Here is a 27,099-nt window from a genome sequence, read left to right on the forward strand (position 1 = left end):
ACAGCAATGTAAGTAAAACATTTAAAACTTAAATGTATAAATCGATAACATAGCCGAGCAAGATAAATTGTGGTACGTTAACGAGCAGTTTCAGTTTACGCAGCATGTTGCGTTTAAATAGAACGGTCGTTTGTTTAGTTATTTTATTATTGCCAAGTGTGCTTTGCAAAGATGATGACGGCAATTATAAGCCTAAGCGAATGGAGAAACCAAAGGATGATGGGACATGGAAAAAGAAAGACATTTTAGATTACAGTGATGCAGACGTGGAAAAATTATTTGATCAATGGGAAGTAAGTACAACAAGCGCTTTCGGTTTTACGCGTGGCTTTTTGTGATTGGCCGAACATGTATTCAAACGCTTCATGATTGGGTGTTTAATAATGTGAGGTACCGCTGATCGTCTATTTATTGAACGTTTTTGCTTAAAAAGGCTATTTAATATTTGAACGACTTAGCAATATTAAGATATTGTTATCTGAAAGAAAGCAGTACTTATAAGTTTTGCCAGATGCCTAAAACATTTGAGCGTTGCAAACCTAGTTAAAGTTGTTTGGACCACCGATAAATTTGTTGAGCCCAAGTTCAAGTCGGTAAGTTTTTGCGGATGGAAAATATTGTAAATCATTTGTATGATGGAATAATTATTTCAAATGAAACTGGTCTTTCTATTGCTTTTTTAGTGTTTTAGCTTACGCTTCACAAATTCTTTCACAAAATGTTGCATCACTACTAAGTACCAATCAGACCTGCCAACCCAAGAGTGGGGCAATGCGTGAGATTTGGTTTTGGGGCAATTGATGTATCAATGATAGTATATATAAAATTGTGGAAATTGGGACAAAAATCTCACGCATTTCCGTTTTTTCTTTGGAGTGATTGCGTGAGTCTCACGCCCAATGCGTGAGAGCTGGCAGGTATGGTACCAATTCATCCCTTGAAACATTAAAATAGCAAAATAACCAGCTTCGTTACACAATTGTTTGTTAATGGTGTGTTTACTGAATTTGAATAATAAGGTTATTGTCAGTTAATTAAATTACAAACCTTGGATTCAAGCAACTTGGGCTCAACGTATGGCACCTTACAGTGCCTCGCGTTGCGCGTTCACAACTCGAGTTGATCAACTCGAGTTGCACAACTCGAGTTGTGAACGCGCAACACGACTTTTCAAAAGTAAGGCGCAATATATTGGTATTACGGTAGAATAACCGTAGACCTGGTTATATTAACAATGGTATATCAATAGACACCTGTTAGCTAATAGAAATTAAACTATGTATGTACTGTAAAACTAGAGCTAATAGCGAATTATTAGAATTATACTGTGCCGAGTTTGCAACTCAAGTTGTACAACTCGAGTTGTACAACTCGAGTTGCACAACTCGAGTTGTACAACTCGAGTTTGTAAATATAACTCGAGTTGTACAACTCGAGTTGCACAACTCGAGTTCATCAAAACCCAAGCCGAGTTCTTTAAACAGCAACTCGAGTTCAACAACTCGGCTTGAGAACATCTCATCGTTTCATTTTCTCTAGCTATATGGAATTTTTTGTGCATCATTAAACGCCGTTGAAATAATTTCTATGTTCATTTTGGTGTTCATTCAGTTTCTAGTCAGATTCTAGAGAGATGACTCTTTTTTTATTTGAAAAAGAAGTTGCCCGGCTGGCTGCGAATTTCTTTTTCCCAAACAGGTTTACATACAGCAGTAAAATTTTGGCTCATGATTGGCTTTAGTAATTGAGTTTTAGTAACCAAAACTTACATCATTACATTAGAAATCAATAGTTATAATTAGAAAGGAACACAAAATTCTAAATTACGTAGCAAAACTGATGTTATCATTCAAAAAGTGCTGTTAAAACGTAAGAGGCGCTCACTTAAAACTCATTAATTTAAGCCATTTTGAATAATATTTTGGAATTTTGTGTTCCTCTCTAATTACAACTATTGACTTTCAATGTAATGATGTAGGTTTTGATTACTAAAACTCGATTACTAAAGCCAATCATGAGCCAAAATTTTACTGCCGTATGTAAACCTGTTTCGGAAAAAAAAATTCGCTGCTCGGTTCTCATATAGATCGTTTTTAGTTTGCTTTTTAATAATATAATAATGCCAATATATAATTTAAATATGTATACATATTTAAATCATTATTATTATTAATATTAAATTTCTGTAAATGAGACACCCCAATTACTCACTTTGCTTTCTTTACGAACCCGTGTTAGTTTTGTGTATAGGTAACACAACTCGAGGTCATAAACCCAGGCCGAGTTGTACAATTCGGCAACTCGAGTTGGACAACACGGCAACTCGAGTTGATCAACTCGAGTTGTGAACGCGCAAGGCGAGGCACTGTAAGGCGCCATACTCAACGTGAATGCTTGTCCAGTCATATCGTTATGAAATCATTACTTGATGAATTTTCTACCCATAAGATGGCATGTTAGGTACTTTTCTCAGCGGTGTCTAGTTTTTATCAGTGCACTCAGGAAAGAAGATATGTGCTTTACTTCAAGCTGTAGCGTTTTGTTGTCGTTAGATTAGAGTTATCCCATTTTCACAGCCAATTCTGATCGTGGCTTTTTGGGGAAGCCCCTGGTCACGCTAGTGTAGTTAAATACGCCAATAGCCATCAGCTCTCATAAAAGTCTGGCTGTTGAATAGGCTGCACAAAACTTTGGGCTGCATTGCACACTAGCAATAATGTGGCTCCGAAACTTATCAACTTTTGATTATCTATGCATCCAGCAGCTGGTGAGGAGGCAGTAAGTCTAGTTTTGATGTTGGTGCGAGTTGCATTATTTGCAGCAGTTAAGCATATCCAGGCCAAATCATGTAGCTTGAGTGAGAGCCAAGAATACTCTGTTAGCTAAAGGGAGGGATAGTCAGTCAGAGAAATAGCAATAAAACAGACACATCGTGTCTCATAATATACGATTGCATTACATTCCGACCTATAGTTGACGCAGCGAGCAGAGTAGTACATTCAGTGCATATCAGTAGAGGTGAAACGAGACAGGTTTTTCAAGTTTGAGACGAGACTCGAGACACTGTCTTGTAAAAATTCGAGACACGAGACAGTAAAATAATGTGCATTTGGTGATGATTTCCCCAGGGCTGATACTCCCCCTCAAAAGGCCCATTTGGTTCGGCCCAAAATCACGTTTTAGGGGGGGGTTTTCAGACCATGGGGCACTGTCAGTGAATTTGCTACTTTAGGGGGGTTTCCACAACCAAGCCAGTAAAAGGGCCCATGCTCATTAAGGTTTTATTCAGCCAAAGTAATACCAATACATTGCACCAAAATTCCACAGTCTTCATTTTAATGCAGATTGTATTAAAATTTGCATGCTTGCTGACGGGAAAGGAAGGGAAAAGAGACAGTCGACACTGCATCATCTTAGCAACCCTTTAGCAATATACTCGGAATGAATGATATGATATTTCTTTTATTGGTATTATTATGTTTTCTTTTGTAAATGAAATGATGATCTGATGGTTTGTGTTTGGAATAAGTTTTATTAACCCTTTTGCAGGCATAGCAACATTTTTGTCGTTATGCGATACTGACGCTAGTAAACAGAGCGACTATTATGTCACCACACGAACGGTTTTTATAAATTGATTTATGGTTATCTAATTGTCTTTTTTTTGTTTAATTTTTTTACCAATAGTAAACTACAATATATTGGTCTATGTTAGCAACAAAAAATAAGCCATTTTCAGAAGAAAAACGATCGTTTTTGCAATACTAAACCAACAAAAAATCCGAAATAAAAACGTAATTAAATAAAATTGGGAATTTTGTTTGTAGCTTGTCTCTGCTTTATTAATACATAAATCATATTAGATGTTTAGCGCAGCCTGGAACCTGGGCGCCCTCTAGGGAACTCACAGTGTTTAGGGGGTGTATTTCAAATTGACCAACCAGGTGATTGGGGGTACATTATCCAAATTCCAATTGACCAACCAGGTGATTGGGGGTACAATATCCAAGTCTGGGCCTATCCAGGTGGTTGTTTCCTCCAGAGTATCAGCCCTGGGATGATTTCACTACACAAGGGCTAGCGTACTTAATATATAAAATTGATAAACCTATTTTTAAATTGAATTTTTACCTGGTGTAAACGATTTAAATACAACATTTTAATTGCGATATGCATGTATTTTTTGTAAACAAAAGTTACACAAACAGCTCTAAAATAGCGAAGTTATATTTTTCTAAGAATTTTGAGCTTGATTGATACTAATTATTATAAACATATTGCTTTGTACATGTATATTTGTTTTGAGTTTTGTTTGTGTATTAACTGCAGTATGTGAATTTTATTTAAATTGTACCCATGAAATTATATGAATTACTGCATATATTTTAACTGAATACTATATGTTGTATAGTATTAAACTAACAATAAAATCATTGTTACCCGAACACGGACTATGGTCAACACGGCCTTTAGTTTGTTTCTCCGTGTACGGGCGGGTTTTACCCGCAATTGGTAGTATACAAAAGAGGCCCGAATTTTATGAAGGGCAAATGGTGTTTGGACACCATACGATAAAACACAGATATTTTACCCGCAACAGTCTTATTTATTAAATTGGATTATCCGGAGGGTCATTGGGTACGACCCGGTATCTGTTTTAAGGACACAGAACCGGACTACAATATATTAACAGGGCCGTTGTCCGGACTACATGATTAGAATCGGCGGTCAACATAGGTAATAAATAACAACAGGTAGTAACGGACCTGGTATAAGTTTAAAGGCAGTTGCCCGCAATCCATTACAATATATGGAGTTGTTGTTACCGGGAAAGCCACGTTTTAACAGCCGTGCGCAGGTGCTTTAGTTATATTTCCTGTCTCGAGTTTGGCAATAGTTAGGTCGAGACGAGACCAATACGAGACGAGACAGGTCGATACTGGAGATGTCTCATGTCTTGTTCCACCTCTACATACCAGAGCACTCTGCAACTACTTAATTTGTTTAAATGCTTAAATAAGCCACGGAAAGGATGGTAGAACCTTTTCTCCTCCAAATTATTCTGTAACAACCATTTGGTCAAAAAGTCGCATCAAGTTCATATATTGTTTGTCAAGGAAGATGAGGAAGAGTTGCCCGTGGATGAACTGCCACCCTGGGAAAAGGAGCCTCCACCAATTAATATGCAGAAAGTCAACCTCAGAGACAAGGATTCGATACTACGAGAGGGAAAAAGACATCGAACTCTCATGATGTTTGCTACAGTTGCTGGAAATCCTACAAGGAAGGAGACGGAGAAAGTTTCGGCTCGTTGGGAGTCCAGCTTATTCAATGCTAATATTCAAATGAAAAGGTGAGTGAAAACTTTGCTGCTGGTGTTTAGTTTAGCCCATACCATGCTACAAAGGGATGTGTTCCTTCTGTTGCTAGTAGTATTGAATATACATGTTAACAACAGTTATTATTTTATCACTGCGAAGAACCCTTGTGGTCATATCAACTGGCAGATTCCCGGCGAAGGGCATCTAATTAGGCAAACATCACATGGCGGAGGCCACTATTAAATTTTGAGCGAGTCATATGATTGAGATAGAACTTTTCACTTTGTAACTGTTGGCTATGGCTGGTTGACATACCTTAGACTTTTTGCGGAAATATGTAACATTATTATTTTCGTTAATTATCTCAGATATTGAAATTATGGGCTTACAACTGTGTTGAAAACAAAAATGCTACATTCATTAAAAAAACCATCTTATAAACTAAAGATCATAAGTGTAAATCACGTTTCTCTCACATAGAGATATTTATGTGGTCCATACTTGTGGTCCATTCATGCACTCAAGTGAACCTCTCGTAGTTCATGACTCACACCGATATGGCTGTATTATGAGCAGGTCATGTGATGAGTGTTTTTATCTCTGACACTTCTATACTCACAACTGTATCAACAAGTTCGGATTTGACATAACTTAGAGAATATGTACAGATATAGACAGATAGAACATATAGACAGATAGATTTTAGAGGAATTTATGCAGCATAGCTCCATCTTTGAAAAACTATCTATCCATTAATTATATTTTAACAACTTCACAAAAATTGAAGTCGTAAAAAAGAGCACTCCTTTTGGCTCAATGTATCACTGATGATGCCCACACTACTAAATCTTAGTGTATAGACGGGCACATTAACCCACGGGCTAGCCGGGTCACGAACTCAAGGATTTTCGCCACGCTCATACAAAACAAAAACAACAGGGTAGACACACTTTTCGCGGTCTTCCGCACGAATATTCAGAAATACTAACAGATGTCAATTCTATCGGCCAAACACAACCTACTAATGGATGAGCAACCTATTAATGTATTCGAATACCTCATATAAAATAAGCCAACCAGGTTACATAAAGGTTAATACCAACTTTATCTCTGGAAATACGCCTGCCCGCGGTTTTTGGCCAAGATTAACCAGGGTTCATCATACACCAAAATGTCTCTTACGGGTTCTGGAGGTAGTCCATTATTTAATATTATCGGGTGGGTCCATTGTCCCCGTACCAAAACTTAAACTATTTTTAAGCCAACCAAATTCACGCGTTGAATAAATCATGAGCACGTAAATGAACTACCACTCCACTACTACAACTAGCGCGTAGGTACCGTATTGTATGGCGTTGTGATTAGCTTACATTGTGGCTTCTATTCGGGACAGGGTGTTTATATGGACGCCCGAACTTAATAAACAGAACGGGATCCCTCCGGAACCCGTAATAGACATTTTGGTGTATGATGAACCCTGGTTAATCTTGGCCAAAAACCGCGGGCAGGCATATTTCCAGAGATAAAGTGGGTATTAACCTTTATGTAACCTGGTTGGCTTATTTTATATGAGGTATTCGGATACATTAATAGGTTGCTCATCCATTAGTAGGTTGTGTTTGGCCGATAGAATTGACATCTGTTAGTATTTTTGAATATTCGTGCGGAAGACCGCGAAAAGTGTGTCTACCCTGTTGTTTTTGTTTTGTATGAGCGTGGCGAAAATCCTTGAGTTCGTGACCCGGCTAGCCCGTGCATTAACCCTTTCCACATACAGAAAGTTGTTACACGGACTCTTCTGATAAGACCAGCTAAGAGACAGGGCCTATCTTATATATGAAGGTTGTTGATTCCTTTGTCTGTGTCCTAAGGACATCAAGCTAGCATCATATTTCATAGCTTTATTTATATATAGGAGTGTTTAGCGGCAGCCTTTGGAAACGCATGAAACACTTTGCAGCAGTTGAGTCGTAAGCAGCTGAGACTTTACTCTATTGTCGCTTTACCTTGAAGGAATGTGAATGGAGCTGTGAACTTAGTTTGGTGTTAGATGGTAGAGATACATGGCATAACTTATTCTAGCATAAACTGTATATAATCTTGATTACCGTATTTCTCATTGTTTCATTTTATTTTTAATTTTGCAGTAATTTAGCTTTTGCAGTTTAACTGAGAAAATCAGAGTTTGGCAAATTACTTCATGTCAAGAAAAAAACTTATGTCACATTTTGCACTGTACATCAAAAATATTTATATATAGAGGTGATCGTAGATTGATGCCAAGTGTATATTTGAAGTATAGTATTTACCGTGTATATAGGATACGCAAGTATTTAAAGTGATGGTTTCATTCTATATAGTTAATGCAAAGCGTGGCTCAGGACATTTTTGGAACCTAAATAGTAGAAAGCCAACTAGATAACCATCATGTCTACACCGGTGACCAGACTCGCTACAACCATGTAGCTCCGAGTTATGTACTGTTGACCATGCACTTTAATGGCAGCTGTTTTTCGATTGTTCTACTAATGTAGATATGTGATTGAGGATGATAAGATACTCATCCAAATTGATGACGGATCAGATGCTGTGCAGATCCGTGACTTCCTTTTAATGCAGGAGGATTGTCTGGAAGTGACAGTAGACAGCAAGTCGTATGATGGGGCTGGAAAGAAGGTAAGATTGCTTTTTGTCTGAAGCACTTGTTACTCAACGGTAATGCCCTGATATACCAGTCTGTTTAAACCATCGCGGACAGCTTGAATATTATAGCATTGACCGTAGCAAATAACATTACAGAGCGTGGTTTGAATAATAATAATAATAATGTATTTGCGGAAGGTTGGTCAAATATCAGTGATCAGCATTTTCTTGTCATGAAAATAGACAGTAAAACTAGTGATCATTACAAAATATCATTCAGAAACACCTGGGATGCTATATAATTTTATTAAAATTGAACCTTTTTTGAACTAGGTTATGTAAGAATTATCCGTTCAAATTCCATTTTTAAGACAGCAGAGCATTTGTTGATAGGTTCTTAACAAATGACTTCTGAGAATAGCTAATTTTTGCAGACATGCTTTTCAATTTTTGTAAAGGAATCGTTTCTTGCTAGAACACTCCACAATATGACTTGCACAAGCCGGTTGGTGTAGTTCTATAGTTTATATAATTCTATAGTTCAAAATTAATGCAAGATGTATAAACACAATGTTCAAAAATTAATTGGGACGTATGAATATGGCGCAGTTTTTTGGTAATTGTGGAATCTGCTTTTACCTTGCGTTATAATTATCTGCCATGCTGAGTAACCATAACCATGTAGGGTGGCAATTAGATGGCGGAATATGTACTATAAAAATGGTGGACAACAGCAGTGTTTTGGTCCCACATTCATGCATTGGCTAATCATCAGCATTCACATCATAGTTCCTATTTCTAGATGTTTTCTTGATAAAATCACCTCCTTTTGTCACAGCTAGAAGCTCAAATGGCGGTTGTTTTGGTCTTCAGAGTTGGTCTTTTGTTTTCCAAACACCACAATTATTAATTATTGTGAGAAACAAAATTTTATAATTATATTGTTATGAATAGAGTTAAGAAAGAGAGTTAGTAGAGCTAATGAATAGAGTTAATAGAGAGTTTCTCTATAAAGTTCATTTTGAAAACTATAGTTTTGTGTAAACACTCATCTAACTCATCTCATCAACCATAGTTGGCAAGGATGTTTTTGTAAGAACATTAACTAGATGCATGTATGTGTTATAGCCATATGGGTATTAGTGATATTATTTTCTTTATAGGATACGATACAGTGCTGTTAGTAGGTATTTAGGCTATGACAAGGCGTGTTGTAATTGGTCAGGTATATTCCATGTACTTGTTGTGCACCGTACAGGCAATAGATAAAAACAAGCCGCTGACGAAGGAAGAGGCCAGAGAAAAGAAAAAAAAGGAAGCTGAGGCTAAAGCTGAGCGGGAAAAAATCAAGGCTGAAAACAAGAACAAGAAGAACAAGGCAAAGAAGAAAAAGGAGAAGAAAGATGAACTTTAACAAGCTTAGAATTTATTTTTGTTGTTTTAGCGTAAAAAAATATTTTCCTCTCATGATCCGTCTCATTATTAAAGTTATGCAACCACCGAACAAGCTCCGCTCAATCTATGGTTAGAGCGGGTCTACTTAGCCGCTAAATATCTGGTGTGTATCATTCTCTCTTTTATTTATTGTCATGTCTTCCTGTACTCATTGGAGTTGTCTTACTTCTGCAGAAGTATTATTTGCCAAAGACATCCTTGTAAATGCCTTTGGATATAGTGTGATGGATCATCTGTTCTGTGAGTTAATTCACATAATACAGTTGTCGCTTGTCTTGTTACCCAATGACACTGTTGGTTGAACAAGTAACGATAAAAAGTCGTCAGTCTCGAATGGTTTTGGGCAAATTATTTTATGGTTTTCATAGAGCTACAAAAATAATAAAGAGAGAACAAGTACAGAGGTAGTAAAGAACTGGAAGTCAGTCATCAGACAGAGTCTTCAGCCACGGAAGTATGATCAGTTCTAAATATAAATAGTTTAACAGTGATTATCTATTATATGGATTGCAGGAGTGGCCTAGTACATCTGTATATATGAATGATACGGTGTGTCTTCTGGATCCTGCTGCAAAAGGCGTTGATATTGAACTTGTTTTGTATCGTAACTATTCATCTGTATAATTTGTTTCTGTTTTTTCTCTGCTTTTTTTTCTTCCCACGCAGCCATCCAAGGTTTCACGATATATTCATAGCATAATATCGGTAAGAAGCAACCTCCAGCCTTTATGCTGCACGATGCCGAGTAGAAAACTCCCACATTCGGGTTGAATAGATCATCGATATATGCTACAAATATTCAGTAAATGTGTTAGAACGTGTGATGTACACCAGTTTTATTAAAAGGTAGGGCACAAAACGTGTATTATCCTTGTGTTTTGAAATGATCTGACTAGATTGAAGCTGAAATAAACAAGAACCTCCAAGGCATTTGTCACAGGTGATAAAAGCTTCAAAAAGACCATGCTGGTTAGTGAGTTCGGTGTGGCATGGACCACCCTAAGCAACAGGTCAGAAAGTTTCAGTTTTTACATGCTTCTGGTAAACCTGCACTTCCAGTTTCATTAGTGAAGAGTAGAAGGAAATCGGCAAAACACTTGACAAGTGCTGAATTCCTTATACTAAAACTGGCATACAGCATTAGGTCTGTCGCAGATAGCCTGTTCTACCTGTTTCATTGTGTCTACACGTCACTTGGAGACATTAAAACTTTTTAGCTATTGCAAGTTTATTTTATAACAGCTGCTCTGGAAACTCTATAAGTAGTTGATGATAAGTAAGATATAGTCAAGGCTGCAGAACAGTGTTTGTTTTTTGATAATGCTTGGTTATAGGCTTGAAGCATCTTGTATGTTGCAAGTCGTAAACGCCTATACTGTTAGCTTGTAATTAACATGAAGAAAAAGACATGTAGAAGATACAGCATAGTGCTCCGTAGAGTTCATGGGTTTACAGACAGTTTTGGCAGTTTTTGAAAGTATTTTTTCATTATGGTCCAAATAGGGCTTGGTATGTCAAAACTGACGCTTCTAGAAAAATAGCTTATTTTCACACATACCAGTTAAGGGTGGTCCGGTGAGACACCCACAAGCCTCAAGAATAATCTGAAAAGCTGAGAACATCATTCTCTCATCTTTTTCCAGAGTCTTGCTGTGGGCGACGCCCATGTGGCCAGTTATCAGAATTCCATAAAATAATCCATAGAGCGCCATAAGCATCTTATATGATATCTGAATAACAAATACATATGACAGATTTATTGTTCTGTAGCACATCCTGCGTTAAAGCTGAAGAAAGCTTAAAAAGAGTGCATTATAGTAAGATTGTGTAACAACTGCATTATCAATATAAAATATCACTAATATTTACCACATGTGCACATATGTATACCTTCTACATGTTTATGTACTCAACATATTGGAATGTAAAACACTGAAACTAATACATGCATATTTCATAGAATCACCTTCTATCACTTTAGATCTATTCAGAGAATAATTATGTCCAACTCTCTTGGCTGAGATAAATGGTAGGGTTAGAGATAAGTTATAAGGTAAGTAAATTTTAAGAGAATTTAGCTTTTTATCGGAAACTAAGCCATAAAAATATCAATAATCACAGAAAAGTGCATATGTGCGCGTGAGATATATTATGATGGTGTCGTAGAACAGAGTATTGATGTTTCAGTTTTGCAACCCTTGGTTGCTAAATTTGTTTTGTTATTTTTAATATGACTTTCGAAGTTCAATCTGAAGTTTTAAATTACCTTGAACTGGTCTGAAAATAAACTGAATAATAATAGTAACAAGTAGACAGCAAGTAAACTAGTCCAGATTTCACATGAAGCATTTCCTCGAGCTATTATACATACAAACCCAAACGCTTGTATAGCTGCCTCGAGTATGTAAGTAGCTTTCATATTCCACATTTGAGGGTCACATACCTCGTTCTCCACCAAAGTCATGCCTATTGCGACTGCTCCGCAGATCATAGGTGTAACTGTGATCGGAATGAGCCGATTGTAGTTCTTATGGTAGGTGACACTAATAGCCACAATTCCAACAACAGCTGCGCAGCCGAGTGTCATACTCCCTTGAGCTACCTCGTTTAAACTAACGCTCGAGTTTTCAGCTATGTAGTGAGGCATGAGAGTGAAGAAGGCAGATATTCCAAAGGTCTGGTAGCAGCATGCCAGAAGGTACGCCCAATTCTAAAAAGAAGGTACGCCCAATTCTAGAAAGAAGGTATGCCCAATTCTAAAAAGAAGGTACGCCCAATTCTAGAAAGAAGGTACGCCCAATTCTAGAAAGAAGGTATGCTCAATTCTAGAAAGGTTTGCCCAATTCTAGAAACACAGTGTGAGTATCAACAGTGAACCGAAACGCACTGTCAATAAGGGAAATAAGACCATCCGAACATTTTCTCAGAACAACATGTCTTTTTGAGTTGTCCATCATCATGAATTTCATGGATTCATTTTTTCTTGCTGCTAATTTTCTACGAGATTACCAAGTTGACAATGTTAATATAATTCCTACTATATTTTTATTTTATGTGTTTTTTATTGAAGTTCTTTAGCAGCCATTCAATAGAGTTTATAAACTACTTTGTTATTCATCATCTTCTGTGCTAAAAATAAAAAGGTTTTGATATCGCTGCCCAAAGCCTTGTAGCTATACAGGCTGTTATAGCCTTGTAGCTATACAGGCTGTTATAGCCTTGTAGCTATACAGGCTGTTATAGCCTTGTAGCTATACAGGCTGTTATAGCCTTGTAGCTATACAGGCTGCCCATAGCCTTGTAGCTATACAGGCTGTTATAGCCTTGTAGCTATACAGGCTGTTATAGCCGGTAGGGAAATGTGGTAATAACTACTGATTGAGGATGTGGCTTTACAGGTCATATGTCTTTAGTAACTACTAGTTTATATTGTATAAACATTCCATATTGTACATGTATATAGTCATTTACAAAGAGTGTATATCAGTACATTTAGCCTTAGGTGAGCATACATAGCCTTAGGTGAACATACATAGCCTTAGGTGAACATACATAGCCTTAGGTGAACATACATAGCCTTAGGTGAACTTACATAGCCTTAGGTGAACATACATAGCCTTAGGTGAACCAACTTAGCCTTAGGTGTGCATACTTAGCTTTAGGTGAACATACATAGCCTTAGTTGAACCACCTTAACCTTAGGTGAACCACCTTAAAGGTTGACTTGCAACAAAATTCACATTACAGTTATTTGGTATCAAAAGATTCACCATGTCTTACTCTGTTGTGTTGTAGGTGCCAAATATGTGGAAATGTGATTACAAGCTCTTAAAAGCTCAAAAACGAAAAGCCGCCGTAAATTGGAATCTCTTTATTTCTCTGACGTAGTCATTACAATTTGGTTATCGTCTTGTCACGTGATGTTCTCGCGTGAATTGAAAGGCCAATAAAAAGCTCAAGATAAAACTTATCGTAGCACTAGTTTATGACAAACACTTCGGGTTTTACCAAAGAACCCGTATCAAATATAGATGTTCGCTACTTTACAGTTTTGTTTCAGTTTGATCTAATCGTCAAGTCGTAATCTGATCATGTGACCCAATACTTCGCAAATAATTTTTGCAGCACTTTTCAATTGTCACAGGCGACCAGCAGGCTTGTCTTGATTATCAGACAATGTTATGTACTCCTTCGAGGTAAGATTAAAAAATTAAATGACTTTTTCCGGTAAGTTATAAGATATCACTGCTAAAAGTGACAGCATTACAATGACAATAAAACAGACACGTAAGAACAATAGACATGGTTTTATTGAATACGTGAAGTATATTTGTGAAAAGATTTTGACGAATAAGGTTGCATGAAAGTGTAAACAGAAACCATCTGCCACAGCTACGTCACATTTGAGCCATTTTGGAAAGAGAATCCAAACTACGGCGGTCTCATGTGGCTGCGATTAACAGTTCGTTTTTTAGCTTTTAAGAGCTTGTAATCACATTCCCACATATTTTGCACCTACAACACAACAGAGTAAGACATGGTGAATCTTTTGATATCAAATAACTGTAATGTGAATTTTGTTGCAAGTCAACCTCTAACCGTAGGTCGGTGTACTCGACCTTAGGTAAACATACCTTTTAGCCTTAGGTGAGCATGCTTAGCCTCAGTTAAGCAGGTGTAAGTCGGCGTAATAATTTCGATACATGTACATCTAATATGAGCTGAATGCCCGGTGTTGCACAGGCACTAAAATAATTACCCAATAAATTTTAGTATTTTAAGCTATTAACTTGAGCTAGCAATAATTAATTTTTTAAGCTAGTAAATTAACTTGCTATAATAAGACCTGCTCTTATCGTTACATGACACGTAATGATCTCTCAATTAATCATGATCTTCAAGCAATTCAAGTATTTTTGCAAGAGCTTCAAGCATGCGTATTTTAACCTGTGTAATGAGGACGGCTACAAATATTCTATTATTCTACTGTATAGCTAGTGGCCACTTGCCCTAGTAGTAAGCATTCCTGTCTGCAGACCTGGAGGTTTCTAGTTCAAATCCAGTGTGAAGCAGAGTTTTGTTATTATAACTTTACCGCTATAACTGGACACACGAACCACAGAAAGGTGAACACTGAGATTTATATATACTATCAATTGTAGATGTATTTGTAGAGCGGCATGTGCTAGTTCATAATTAGGGCATAGGCAGACATGCCGCAAAGTATACGTGCAGGTAAGTGCTGACATTGAGGAAGGCATACTTACATGTAGATAAGTGGTAACAATGAGGTAACCATACCTACGGACAGGTAAGTGATGACATAGAGCTAAGCGTGTTTATAGGTTAGTAAGTGATGGAATTGAGCTGAGCATACTTACAGGTAGGTAAGTGATGACATTGAGGAAAGTGGTTGCTATTCTATTACATAACCCCATGGAGTTATCCTCTTCCTGTTCTACTACTTTTGGTTTACTTTCATCATCAACTTCTTCAGTAAAGAAGGTCAGTCCACAAATGATGTGTAGCATCATAATTACAGAGAGGGCTAACATCACACCCTTAAACTCAAAGTCCAAGAAGAGATTATAGGCTATTATCGGAAAAATCAAAAGGCCACAACTGGAGCCTATGGTAAGCATGGCAAGGGTAAAGTTAACCCAGGTTCCTTGGAAGTGTTGTGTTACCACAGAGGTGCTTGCTGTGCGAACCAGAGACAAACCAAACCCTACAAAAGGTCATATAATTTTCTAACATATAACATCCTAAAACTGCTTCATTCCTATGTGTAACTTAGCCTCTGCGTAAAAAATAAACCTAAAGCTAAAGTGTAAGTGTTAAGCCATAGGACAGTTTCTCATCTCATAGCCTCTGCCACTTACAGCATGACTTGAGCTGCAGGTACTACTGTGGTGACACCACCTTTTCCCATGCTGGTAGTACTCATGCATTTGCTTCATGGCCGACAACATAGAGCAATGTTTTAATGGCATGAGTTGGCAAATACCTTCCTATGACTTTAGATGTATCATTTAAAAGTACTCAACTTCAAGTTGTGGTCAAATACCCTCCTATGATTTTAGATGTATCATTTAAAAGTACTCAACTTCAAGTTGTGGTCAAATAAATGCAGACTTTAGACATAAAAACCAGCTATCACAGCCGATAAACTTTTACAGATGTCAGTCATATTTGCCTAGAAGACTAAATAAACATCTTCTATTTTACTTCACTCTTTCCAAGCTTCTATTTACCAAAATCCTGCCTACGGAAAACTTTAGATTAGAAAAAGATGACCGGAAAAACAGAAAACCACAGATGATTACTTTGACAGCAATGCGTGATTGACAATGTACGATAGAATGTGATCAATAAAAGGGATATACATGTAGGATAAAATGATTAATCATGATAACAAATGTACTGCGTCTACAAAGTTGGGCCTTCTGTAAAAACCACTACAATAACTGAAAACACTTTAAGCTGAAAACAAATGTAACATGAGGTCGGTTTAATGCAGACATAATCCATAACATAGAATCCTATGCTATATTAAGCGTAGCATTCATAGCATAGTTAACAAGATCTTTACAAATATTTGGATATTGCGGGCTACCATAATCGAACGTTTTTTAAACTACATTCGATATTGCAGCACATAGTTTAAAAAAAAAACTACGTTCTTCAGCTATATAGCGCAATTTAATAGCTAAAGAAGATACTCTAATCTTCTTTTAGTATCTTCTTCTTCTATAGTAATGGCTAAGAATGCTTGTTTACTGACACCATTGAATTACTAATTAGTGATTAAACATAGTATTGTAAAAAACCACCAAACGTGATGTGCATGTGGCTGCTCTTTGAACAGCCTTTGGTCCTTAACCATTTAGCATTTGAGGATAGGTTGGTTACATCCCTGCATCTGAATCAATTCTTTGCATTATCCGCTCGAAAGATGAACTCACACAACATTTTAGTAGATTTTATCAGAAAGTATCGATATTTTTCAATCATTTGCGATTGTTTTTGATGTTTGAGGTGATCTGACTGTCAGGAGGTTTCAAGGTTAAAATCGAAAGATTTGAAAACCTTCAGAAGAAAAGTACATGTGAAATGGCGTGACGTCGCTAGTTATTATCGATGGGATAGTTGATATTGGCTGTTGCATTCAAGTTATTAAGCGTCTCTATTCTGTCAGTCTCTCAGCAATCGTAGATGTCATTATCGCACTTTGGTTTGATCTGAGAGCTTTAATTGCAGTCAAATTATATCAATTTTACTTTTGAAAAATTCTGGCCATCAGATCGCCTCAAACTTCGAAAGCAATTGCAAATGACAGAAGAAATCGATAATTGCTGATAAAATTTACAAAAAAGGTTTTGTGCAAGTTCATCTTAAGGTCTTAAACCGTTGCTCTTTCTGGTTGGCTAACTGCCTGATTTATGCTCTTTCTGGTTGGCTAACTGCCTGCTTTATGCTCTTTCTGGTTGGCTAACTGACTGCTTTATGCTCTTTCTGGTTGGCTGACTGCCTGCTTTATGCTCTTTCTGGTTGGCTAACTGCCTGCTTTATGCTCTTTCTGGTTGGCTAACTGCCTGCTCTATGCTCTTTTTGGTTGGCTAACTGCCTGCTTTATGCTCTTTCTGGTTGGCTAAATGGATGATTTATAGGCTCGTAGAAATATAAAGTAATTTGATTTTTAAATAAAATCTTTCCAACTATCAGGTGATAGATACGGCACTTCACGCTATGACCTTATTATGAATTCCATCTTTAGTGTTGTTCATTAAAATGATTTATTAGAAGGCAAGGTATAATCTAGGTCATGCTGACCAGCCAACCGTAGAAATCAATACTGCGACAGAAGATTTCCGATGATGGTTCCTAGCTCACTACAAGCAAGTGCATTGAGTCCAGAAAATGCTAACATTATCAGCAAAACAGCAAACACAGGTCATCAGAAAACTGAGGTAACATTTACAAACATCCGCTGTTTTGTCTAAAGTGAAAAGAAATTTGATCTACAATGTAACTCATGCCAAAAAGCAAAACTCTTCAGTTTTTCAGAGCTATTGGGATAAATTGCAATATACCGTGACAGGAAGAGCCACATAGAATCGTATTTTTTGCTAGCAAACGTCCTAGATAAGGCCTAGCAATAGCCTGTCTTTAGCAGGCTATAGATTTCTCCAAAGGCTGAAATGATTTGATATGGAGTTATCTACTCATGAGCATGCCATGCATAAAACATCTTTTCTGGACTTCTCCCGAAGTTACCAGAACATACGGTTGAAGCTAGAATATAAGAACTATTATTGGGCTGTTCTACATGAGTGAACAACAATGATGTAAAACGGCATTTTTAGTTACTGCAAGCTAGTATCCCTTCATAATCACGATTGAAAAACATAATTCTCAGCAACTAAAAGAAGCAGTATATTATAATATACTATAACAATATATTATTTATATATATATAACAATATATATTAGCCTATGTATATAAATCTCAAAGTCATTCTCAAAATCTCAATCTCATCATTCGGTGTCTTTCCAGCTATAGCGATTAAAACCTCGCAATAAAAAACCCATACAACAGAAGATTTGATTTTGGAACCTCCCACTCACAAGGCGACGAGCTAACCCATTAAACTAGATGAGATGCAATGAAATCAATGGGCAATAAGAATCATTATCTGGGTTAAAATATGCATAGCAACTTTTCGTTACTCGCGGCGTCACTAAAGCTTGCTCTCACGGCTCTTATTAGTAAGTTTAGCAATACTAGCTTACTCAAATCAGTCATTGGCAATGTGCCTGGCTAATGGCAAGTGGCAAGCAACTACATTACCTGCTACCGTTTCTAAGCAGTTTTCAATACTCGTGCAACGCCAGACATTCGGCTAGTCTTTACTATAATAAGAGCCACGTCTGTCTGTCTGTACATTCGTTCAAAGCCTGGGCTATAGGTTATGGTGACGGCTATAAACAGGACTCAAACTTTTGCTATTCTACTTGGCAAACCGACACTCTAACACAGGTGCCAATCAATCGTCTTCGACATTTCCAAAAAATTGTGGAGATAGTTGTTCTCCGTGTTTCATGAAGGGAGGAGGAAGTGAGTGGAAGTAATATAGACAAACTTCAAAAAATACTGTTTTTCGATAATTTTCTGTGGCACACCGCACAATCTTTCATGGCACACTAAACAACCAAGGTAGTAGTTATGTGTATTTGTAGCAGGCAAGTTAATGTATGTCAACTACCAATATCTAACACTGGCAATGACGACCATTCTAAACCATTCACACATTTCAGTTGAAAATCAATAGTGGTCTCCACCATATAATATTTTACTAGCTAAAGACATGCCCAATGATCTACTCATTGATAAACCTCTGCAGTTGCTCTCAAGAGGAAGGAATGGTTAGCTGATGAGATTATTGTTGAATATCACAACAGCTAAAGAATCTTCAGGATTTTCAAGTGCAGGATTGACAGATTAAATTGGAAACTTCATTATCCTATGAAGGAAGGTCATCGCTCCATCATTGTGGCAGCAGGTGGCAAACCAATTGCGCTTGTTGGTCTTGTATATATTAGCCTTTAATCAGGGATATATCAAAACCAGCTCACAAGAAATGAAGAGGGTAATACAATGAAGGCATGCAGAAAATATAAAACCAGATCAGTGAGAGGAACGATAGAGAAGCTAGAGATCTACAATATGCCTTAGTAAGTTTGCTCACTCTCTGTCTTAAGAGATCAAGTTGTCATATTCAATGGTGACTCAACTGCCAAGTATACTAATCGCAAGTGATTTCTGCAAGCCAACTAACTCATATAATAGATCTTTATGACTGGCTCCAATAATATCAATAAAACAAAGTTAACATAATGAAGTGAAATAATGAATAGGTTCAATAAAAAAGTTCGCCGAGTTTTCTTTGTTAGCTTGGGCCCGAGATAATTCGGGGAGTTGTTTCCCCACCTGATCTTATGCCTGAGCAAACATGGCTGCAAAGTTTCATTTTGTTTTTCTGTACTTACATTTTAAGTAGGATTACGAAAGTTTGCTTGCTGTGGTAACATATTTTTAGTATGATTTCAAAATTTCAAGTTGATTAAACTACTAGTTCATTAATGTTCTCACAATGATCTCAAGCCTGAGTAAACTCAGTTGCGTCACTTCGTTTCGTAACTCTATACTTTCAGTGTACGTAGAATTACAAAATTTTGATCGCTTTGCACGATATAGATTTTTAGTAACATTCCGAAGTCGCAAAACGATTAGACTATTAGATATTGCCAAAATATCGAAGACACTTCTAATCACCGAGAAATGAAAAATGGCTGCTGACAGAACACCAGTCTCTAATAACATACTGATTGAAGTCCTTGGTAACAAAGAACAAAAATAGACAAAACTAGAAAAAACAAAGCTTTTCCTCAGCAACAGAAGCTTTACACTAAAACTATTGATTTTTCTAATCATAACAAATATACACTCTATCAGACTCGGTGTACTGCAATCCTTATGTTTCTTCAGTTACCTCTGAAACTTTAAAAGAGTGTGAAAAAAACTATTTACTGTATTTAACCTCTGTTTTTGTCATTGAGTTCTACAAGCTTGGAGCTTTAGAATAATATTCAGTTGAAAAATATTTGTGTTATTTTAAGTACTTTCATAGTCAATTGAAAACTGTTATTACAGTTTATGACCAGGGGACCTGCTCGTATATACAATACTAGGGTTCAAAGTCTTAAACTGGCTTAAAATATAAAGTGAACTAGAAAGCAGTCATGCGTAGCCTCCTCATAAGGAAAGCTATTGGTTATGTACTGAAGTACTTTATATAATTCAACTGTAACACTTGTACGGAAAGTCACCAATCATTTTAAAGATTCAAAGAGTCCCGTAACGATAGAGAGCTAGTAACCGTCAAGGGATGTACTAGGTGTAGTATCATGGCTTCCTTACTAAAAACTTAAAAAAATGGTGTCTGGTACGTTCAAACAATATCCAGTGTTGGCTTATGGGTACTATGAAAGCTTTTCTATTTCCTGCGTATGCTTTAAAGTATTAAAACAATATCTATGATGGAATGAGGTTCACATGTCCAAGAAAACATCAATTTAGTTTTAAGAGAGGCCATAAACTTGTACAGTCATAACTTGACATACAAGCGTAATGCGTTCTGGGACTGAGCTAGTCTATGGATGTCAATTTACTCACATCTCAAGGTACTATTTCCCATATAAAATAACTAAGTACAAATTAACTTTGTTAGCATACTATGAAAAAACATCTAACCTGAATATTACAAAGGAAAAATGTGTTTTTAATTGTGGTAATTTAGTACATGCGCTAAAAAAGCAACAAATACCTATTCAATTGTTATGATCTACAACAAAATACAACATCACTATGTACGCTATGGAGCTTTTATTTTTGAGACTGACGTTGTGGATAACGGCCATCTGAGAGAGACTTGAATGCAACGCTTTGGGTACATTAAACCTTTGTGACCGAACGTGACAGAAACTTTGATTTTAAATTGTATGAATTAAGCTGACTAGACACACAGACAGACAGACACACAGACAGACAGACACACAGACAGGCAGACACACAGACAGACAGACACACACTTGAAAATAAGTTTCATTCTGCTACAAAACTTAATTTGATTTTTTGTTTTGTCTTTAGTATCTGTTTTCGATTAGTCACGTTTTGCCTCTCGTTCACTACAACTTTTAGCAAACCTTTAAAAACTTTTTTAACACTGATTCGAAGAGAAAGACCAAGCGATACTGTACTCGAAAGAGGACTCTCGCATACTTGGCCATATAATGGCCATCGACAACTGGCTCGTATGCTTGTATCTCAAAGATTACTTGTATTCTAAGAAAGAAACTTGCTCAAAAGTCAGATCATATCTAGAGTCTGTTGCATGTTGGGGCACTCACCTGTAGAGGTATGACTGTAGTTATATTCTGGTTTTAGCATTCTATAACCAATACAGAGACTACTCGCTAGATGACTCACAACTAGATGACTCACAACTAGATGACTCACAACTAGATGACTCACAAACGCGTCTAATAAAAATTTGTTGCTTACGCCCGAAAGTGTTTGTTAAAAAAAAACATTTTCTTATGGCAGCCATTTTATTATCTTCAATATCCAAATATTTGTAAAGATAAGATTAAGATTAAAAGGAAAACATTCAGATATGACCGGCACAGTAATGACCTACTCTACCAATGACCCTCAAATGACCTTCAAATGAATCAACTCAAACATTTTAGCATACAAGAATGCATTTAATATAATTCAAGTGTTTGGTTATCGTAGCGTGGAACATTAAAATACTTATAACGATCTCAGTCTAATGATTTTAACGATACACTGTCAAGCATGCACGTATCCACTGTCACAAACTCAGTGATCGTCAACCCAACAAAGAAAAAGCGCCCATAATTTTTCTAAAGTTTACAAGGGTTTGTTATAGGAATCTGAACATGTAACCCAGTCGCAGACACTCTAGATAATCAAAGTGAATAAATGTAGGGTATGCAGAGAGTGTGTACCATCTAAGTGGGAAGGATGACATAAGTAGAAAGGCTTGTAAAGAGTATGAAGAGGGCACGAGGCCTGTACAAGGAGGTCAGAGATCATGCAAGTGCTGACTCCCTTGTTCGCTGAATAGAATATTGCGTCCGTGTGATTATAGTTTGCCATAGAAAATACTTGTAGCTACATTAACAGCAATTACTGAAAATTACTCTTTCAGCTTCAGAAAGAAACAAGTTAGGCCTAAATTATAGCTTTTTTCCTGTAAAACTTAGTAAACTATGAAAATCATTTCATGTGAAAATTTGTTTTATCATTATACTCGCATATATAAAAAAGTATAACGAATGTTTGCGTATTTTTAGATATTAGCAAATACAAATTTTATTTAGTTGATTATAGTAGAAAATAATTGTTTTAATAAATGTAATAAAAAATGATGACAATATAAACAAGACAGTTGTTCAATTTGAAAGGCTCTGAAAGAATACTAAGAGTGCAAGACTTGTTTTTAACAATTGTTGTCTTTTTTCCTAATCTCACTTTTTAGGTATAAACTTTACTTGTTGTCTGCCTTTTGTAGTTGACAAAGAAGCTAAAATAAGAATGACATAGACATAGACAATATCTGCCAACACTCTACAACTAAATTAGACAGTTTTATCTCTTGTATTGGCAAGCAAAGAATATTACGCATACATGTATCTGACTAATATTTCAACAATAGACTTATTCTTACCTGTCATAAAGCCAAATAGAAACCTCATCTCTTCGGGTGACTCCGCTAGAGATGAGCAGCCAACTCCGACGACAGTAATGGTGCCACCTAATATTTGTACTCCTCTCAACGAAATGCAGCTGGTGAGGAACGCAGCAAATGGTGCTATAAATGGTTTAATGTCTGTTAAAATACAGTTTCTCTAATGAGATTTCATCGAAATGGTGTGTTACTCCAACTTTTCACATTTATCAAGTTTTTAGCCTAAACTGAACTTTTGCTTTTTAGCAAAAGCATAGAGGCATAAAGCATAGATAAAGCATCGCCCTATCAGTATTTCTCTTTATTGTTTTTCTTTTATTCTTAATAATGAACTTGAACATTTAGCTAAGTTTCTTCACGTTCCGTTACCATAAGGTAAAACTAATGTCAGCTAAGCCTATATATCTCCTTGACTCTTTATCACTATCAGTCAACTGTCTTTACAGCTCACAGTAAGCGCTTGTTCATTCTTAGTAAAATCACAGCCAATGAAAAGGTTTTTTGAATCATTACTAACACGGAAATACTTGTAAAACAAGAGCAAAAGCATTTGATTTTGTGTGTAGTTGCATAAGTGTGATGGAAAGGCTTGTATTGAGTTGATATAAATTGGACTCTCTGATTCTAGTCTGATATACCGGTAAACTGAAGATTCTACTCGGTGTAGAGACTCACTAACGTTTAATTGTTTCAGACTGTTTCCCAAGTTACTGTTCTTTTCTAAAAAAGGCACACAAGATGTGTGCAGTGACAACACTCAACCGTGATGGACTGGCTTGCCATAAAAATAACATTTGGTTTGCCCACTGATTTATTGTTGCATATTGGTATCCGCCACATTGTATGTAGGTATAATTTTGGCATCGGTAGTCATCAACGAAAGGATGTTTTCCATTACATGCCACAGGGAACAAAATGGAAAGAAAGAAATCATGAATTATCATTATTATTTTCATTTCTATCCACTTTTGCCAAAACTCTATTCAGATCAGTTTAAAATTCTGATAGTATATTGCATATACCATTATGAGCATAGATAAAGGCTGAAACACTAGTACTGCTGCTACATTCATTATGGAAAACATAAAATAATTTAGTTTCTCATAAATAACTAAATCTCATCTAAATGTTATGAAAACAGTAAAAATAAAATAGGATATTCAAGCCAAATTATTCTAAAAAATTTTTATCACTTCAAGCATTGTTAATGAGTTACAGAGATGTCATAAATAATAAATCTTGAAATGATGACACATTAGATCGTTCCAACCTGGTAAGAAGAAGACAATTTTCATGGAAATACTGGGACATTCATCTATGAAAAAAACAGGAAACGGTAATCAACTTCTTCGTTATGAGAGCAAATGATCTATTGATTGATTATTGGTACAATCTGCCACAAGGAAACAACAGTTTTGCTTGGCTGAATACTTAGAATAAGTTTCACATCAAAACTTCAGCTCATGTTTAAATACAGACATCAGAGCACCTGCCACCAGAGCACCCGCCTTGGTCAAATGCCAAACAATTCGTGTTTTAATAAAAAAACATGTTGTTACACCAGAGAACGAAAGTTCTAATTTAAAACTGCTGTAATTATAGTTGTGTACTTGAAAAAAAGTTTATCTTTTTGTCAATCTGTAATGACTCTGCATGCACAAGAGCTGATGGGCACCTACACTACTGGTGCTACCTGGTCCAGATCTAAAGCATTGAAGGCCTTTGAGAGAGGGAGATGTAGGCACCCCGTCCTAGAAGCACAGTTACTCACCAACTATGATTGAGGTGAATAAGTGGATGGATGCTGTCCAACTGCTGGCTGTGATGCTGATGTTAAATCTGTCAGACTGGGCGATGGTAAAAAGTCCGATAACTCCATAGCTAAAGCCTTCTCCTAGCACATGCGACAAGACAGCGGCAGCCAGCACCATGTAAGACCAGACTGTCGGCTTCTTTTCTCTATCCAAAGAGATCATGTTGTCTGATCACTTAGATGTCTGCATAGTCCCAAAGTTCTAACCCAGCTCTTTTCACTGAAATCTTACTAGTTACTACACAACTTGTCTTTCGTATCTTCTGCTGGTAGTGACAAAAGCCGTTAGAAGAAACGGGTAATTACATGACAGTTATTCGCGCAACTAACTGGTGTGGAGGTGTATTAATCATCCTAACCTGGATAGACCTGTTGCATAGCTCTAGTTCTTAGTAACTGACTTGATGGGCCATGCTACGCATCACCCTTCCAAATTAGCGTGCAATGTAATTTAGATAGTCTAATTTTACAAACCTCATAGAATTAATCACAAATCACCCGTGAAGTAAAACTCACCGGTTGGAATGCACAGATTAGGAGAGATTATGGGAATGTAGTGCTAAGGCGTGTGTGGGTAGAAATGACCTAAATATGACACAAACAAATTATATTTAGTCTCTGGTAAGCGCCATAAAGGCATGAAATTTTCAAAAAACTGAGTTCCAGCGCTTGTCACCTTTTGAACTGCCTCCATGATGGTTGTTCTGTATTTCCCATCCAGCTATTCAATAGTCTAAAAAATTTTCATTAGTTAGAACTTTTTTATGATCCTTGACCTTTGGATGTAGTGACTCAGGCTTGTTTCAATTTAGGTTCAGAGAGCATTTAGGTAGCTTTCTTCATGGTATGATCGTTGACACTGCTTGCTGTTGTGTTGTTCTTTACGTTTAGTAACAGACTTGGGAAGACAACTTCTGTTCTAGTCAGCAATAGGTATTTTAATTGTTATCGAAAATACATGCACATATTGATGATAAAATTGGGAGAAACAGCGGTTGCATTTGAGGTCACCTTTTATGGTCACATTTTAGTGCTATGCTATTGGTTGAAGCTAGTATTATCTGTACTATTTTTAATCACAGTTCTTGAGAAGTCAGGCAAATTCTTTGATCTAGACAGCAATGTACTTGGTTTGTTTTAACTTTCCGTTAAACTAGCTTTGAGTGCAGATATTAGCTGTCCTCTGTCTCCGAAGAACCACACTTCTCCAGATATACTATCACACTCTGCAGTTCCCACAAATTGGCTTTTAAATTTGTAGCATCTGACAACAGAATAGTAAAATGCACATATTAAATTATCTATATATAAATCTCAAATTCTGTGTGTGGATCTGTGTATGGTACTGCGAGTAGATCTGCGCGTGGTTCAGCGTGTCCAGCTGTAGCCTATTGAAATATCCGTATTGCAGAAGATTTGATCTCAGGACCTTCCTTTCACCAGGCAAATGCTTTACCAATGGATGCATTGGGTGATATATGAAACTATATTGAAAATACTCTACCGCTCTCAATTACATCACAAAGACATTGTATGTACTAGTAACAGTTCGGCAGTTTGGCAGGTGGCATTGTTTATAAGCTGATTATATAAGTGTGGCATTGCTATCACTGTTTATAAGCGGATTTTAATACCCAGGCAATGCCGGACATTCCGCTAGTTGAACTATAAAGAACACTTGTTTAAACAAAATAAATGTTTTTGTTTGTTCAATAACAACCTAACTGCATATGAAGGTTATTTCTTGTCATTGTGCTTGGCATGAAATGCTGCTTGAGCATGCTGCCTCATTTACTCACCCAATCCTCTACTCTATTTAGCCTGTGCTCCTACTGCTTTATTTTGTTGCCTCAACGTGCCATACCATTTTGCTGCCAAATCCTAGAGTTCATGTTTCCTTTGACCATTGCACTGAATCTCTATTATAAGTTGCGTCTAAAGACACAAGTTGCGTCTAAAGACACAAGTTGCGTCTAAAGACACAAGTTGCGTCTAAAGACACAAATTGCGTCTAAAGACACAACACAAGTTGCGTCTAAAGACACAAGTCGCGTCTAAAGACACAAGTCATGTCTAAAGACACAAGTCGCGTCTAAAGACACAAGTCGCGTCTAAAGACACAAGTCGCGTCTAAAGACACAAGTCGCGTCTAAAGACACAAGTCGCGTCTAAAGACACAAGTCGCGTCTAAAGACACAAGTCGCGTCTAAAGACACAAGTCGCGTCTAAAGACACAATAGGAGTTGTGTCTGCATGCCGTCTGTCCGAAGCCACAGTTAGAAGTTGAAATAAAATATTGCATCTTATGAGATTCGAACTCGTTATATTCAGCCTAACAGCCTGACACTCTCACACTTGGGCTAATCATCTGCCTTCCAGCATATTCAATAATTGTATGAATGGTCATTACATGTATATTTGACGATCTCTCAAGGCACGCTATGCTGCCAAGGTACTAGTAGTGTTCAATATGCTGCCAAGGTACTAGTAGTGTTCAATATGCTGCCAAGGTACTAGTAGTGTTCAATAT

General features: G+C 36.8%; 2 protein-coding genes across 2 annotated transcripts; one reads left to right on the forward strand and one right to left on the reverse strand.

The window, feature by feature from the left end:
* Positions 1-93: 93 nt before the first annotated feature.
* Positions 94-9,700, forward strand: LOC137396287 (LDLR chaperone boca-like). The gene is made up of 4 exons (XM_068082482.1): positions 94-293; positions 5,118-5,353; positions 7,856-7,997; positions 9,223-9,700. Exons 1-4 carry the CDS (start codon positions 105-107, stop codon positions 9,376-9,378), a joined length of 723 nt encoding a protein of 240 aa, XP_067938583.1. The 5' UTR covers positions 94-104; the 3' UTR covers positions 9,379-9,700.
* Positions 9,701-9,831: 131 nt separating this feature from the next.
* LOC137396286 (monocarboxylate transporter 6-like) lies at positions 9,832-24,874 on the reverse strand. Its single transcript, XM_068082481.1, has 6 exons — positions 24,528-24,874; positions 22,736-22,879; positions 14,801-15,147; positions 11,863-12,129; positions 10,978-11,149; positions 9,832-10,208 (listed from the first exon to the last, which is right to left on the reverse strand). The coding sequence occupies exons 1-6, from the start codon at positions 24,730-24,732 to the stop codon at positions 9,940-9,942; spliced, it is 1,404 nt and encodes a 467-aa protein (XP_067938582.1). The 5' UTR covers positions 24,733-24,874; the 3' UTR covers positions 9,832-9,939.
* Between the last annotated feature and the right edge of the window lie 2,225 nt (positions 24,875-27,099).

Source organism: Watersipora subatra, chromosome 5 (genome assembly GCF_963576615.1).
Source record: "Watersipora subatra chromosome 5, tzWatSuba1.1, whole genome shotgun sequence".
NCBI classification, from domain to species: Eukaryota; Metazoa; Bryozoa; class Gymnolaemata; order Cheilostomatida; family Watersiporidae; genus Watersipora; species Watersipora subatra.

Coding starts and splice junctions, on each gene's coding strand:
- LOC137396286 (XM_068082481.1), bottom strand. CDS start 24,732: ATGATCTCTTTGGATAGAGAAAAGAAGCCGACAGTCTGGTCTTACATG. Junction 22,880..24,527: donor ATTCACCTCAATCATAGTTG/GTGAGTAACTGT, acceptor AACCATTTATAG/CACCATTTGCTGCGTTCCTC. Junction 12,130..14,800: donor ATGTCATCACTTACCTACCT/GTAAGTATGCTC, acceptor CCTTCTTTTTAG/AATTGGGCGTACCTTCTGGC.
- LOC137396287 (XM_068082482.1), top strand. CDS start 105: ATGTTGCGTTTAAATAGAACGGTCGTTTGTTTAGTTATTTTATTATTG. Junction 294..5,117: donor AATTATTTGATCAATGGGAA/GTAAGTACAACA, acceptor TTGTTTGTCAAG/GAAGATGAGGAAGAGTTGCC. Junction 5,354..7,855: donor GCTAATATTCAAATGAAAAG/GTGAGTGAAAAC, acceptor CTACTAATGTAG/ATATGTGATTGAGGATGATA.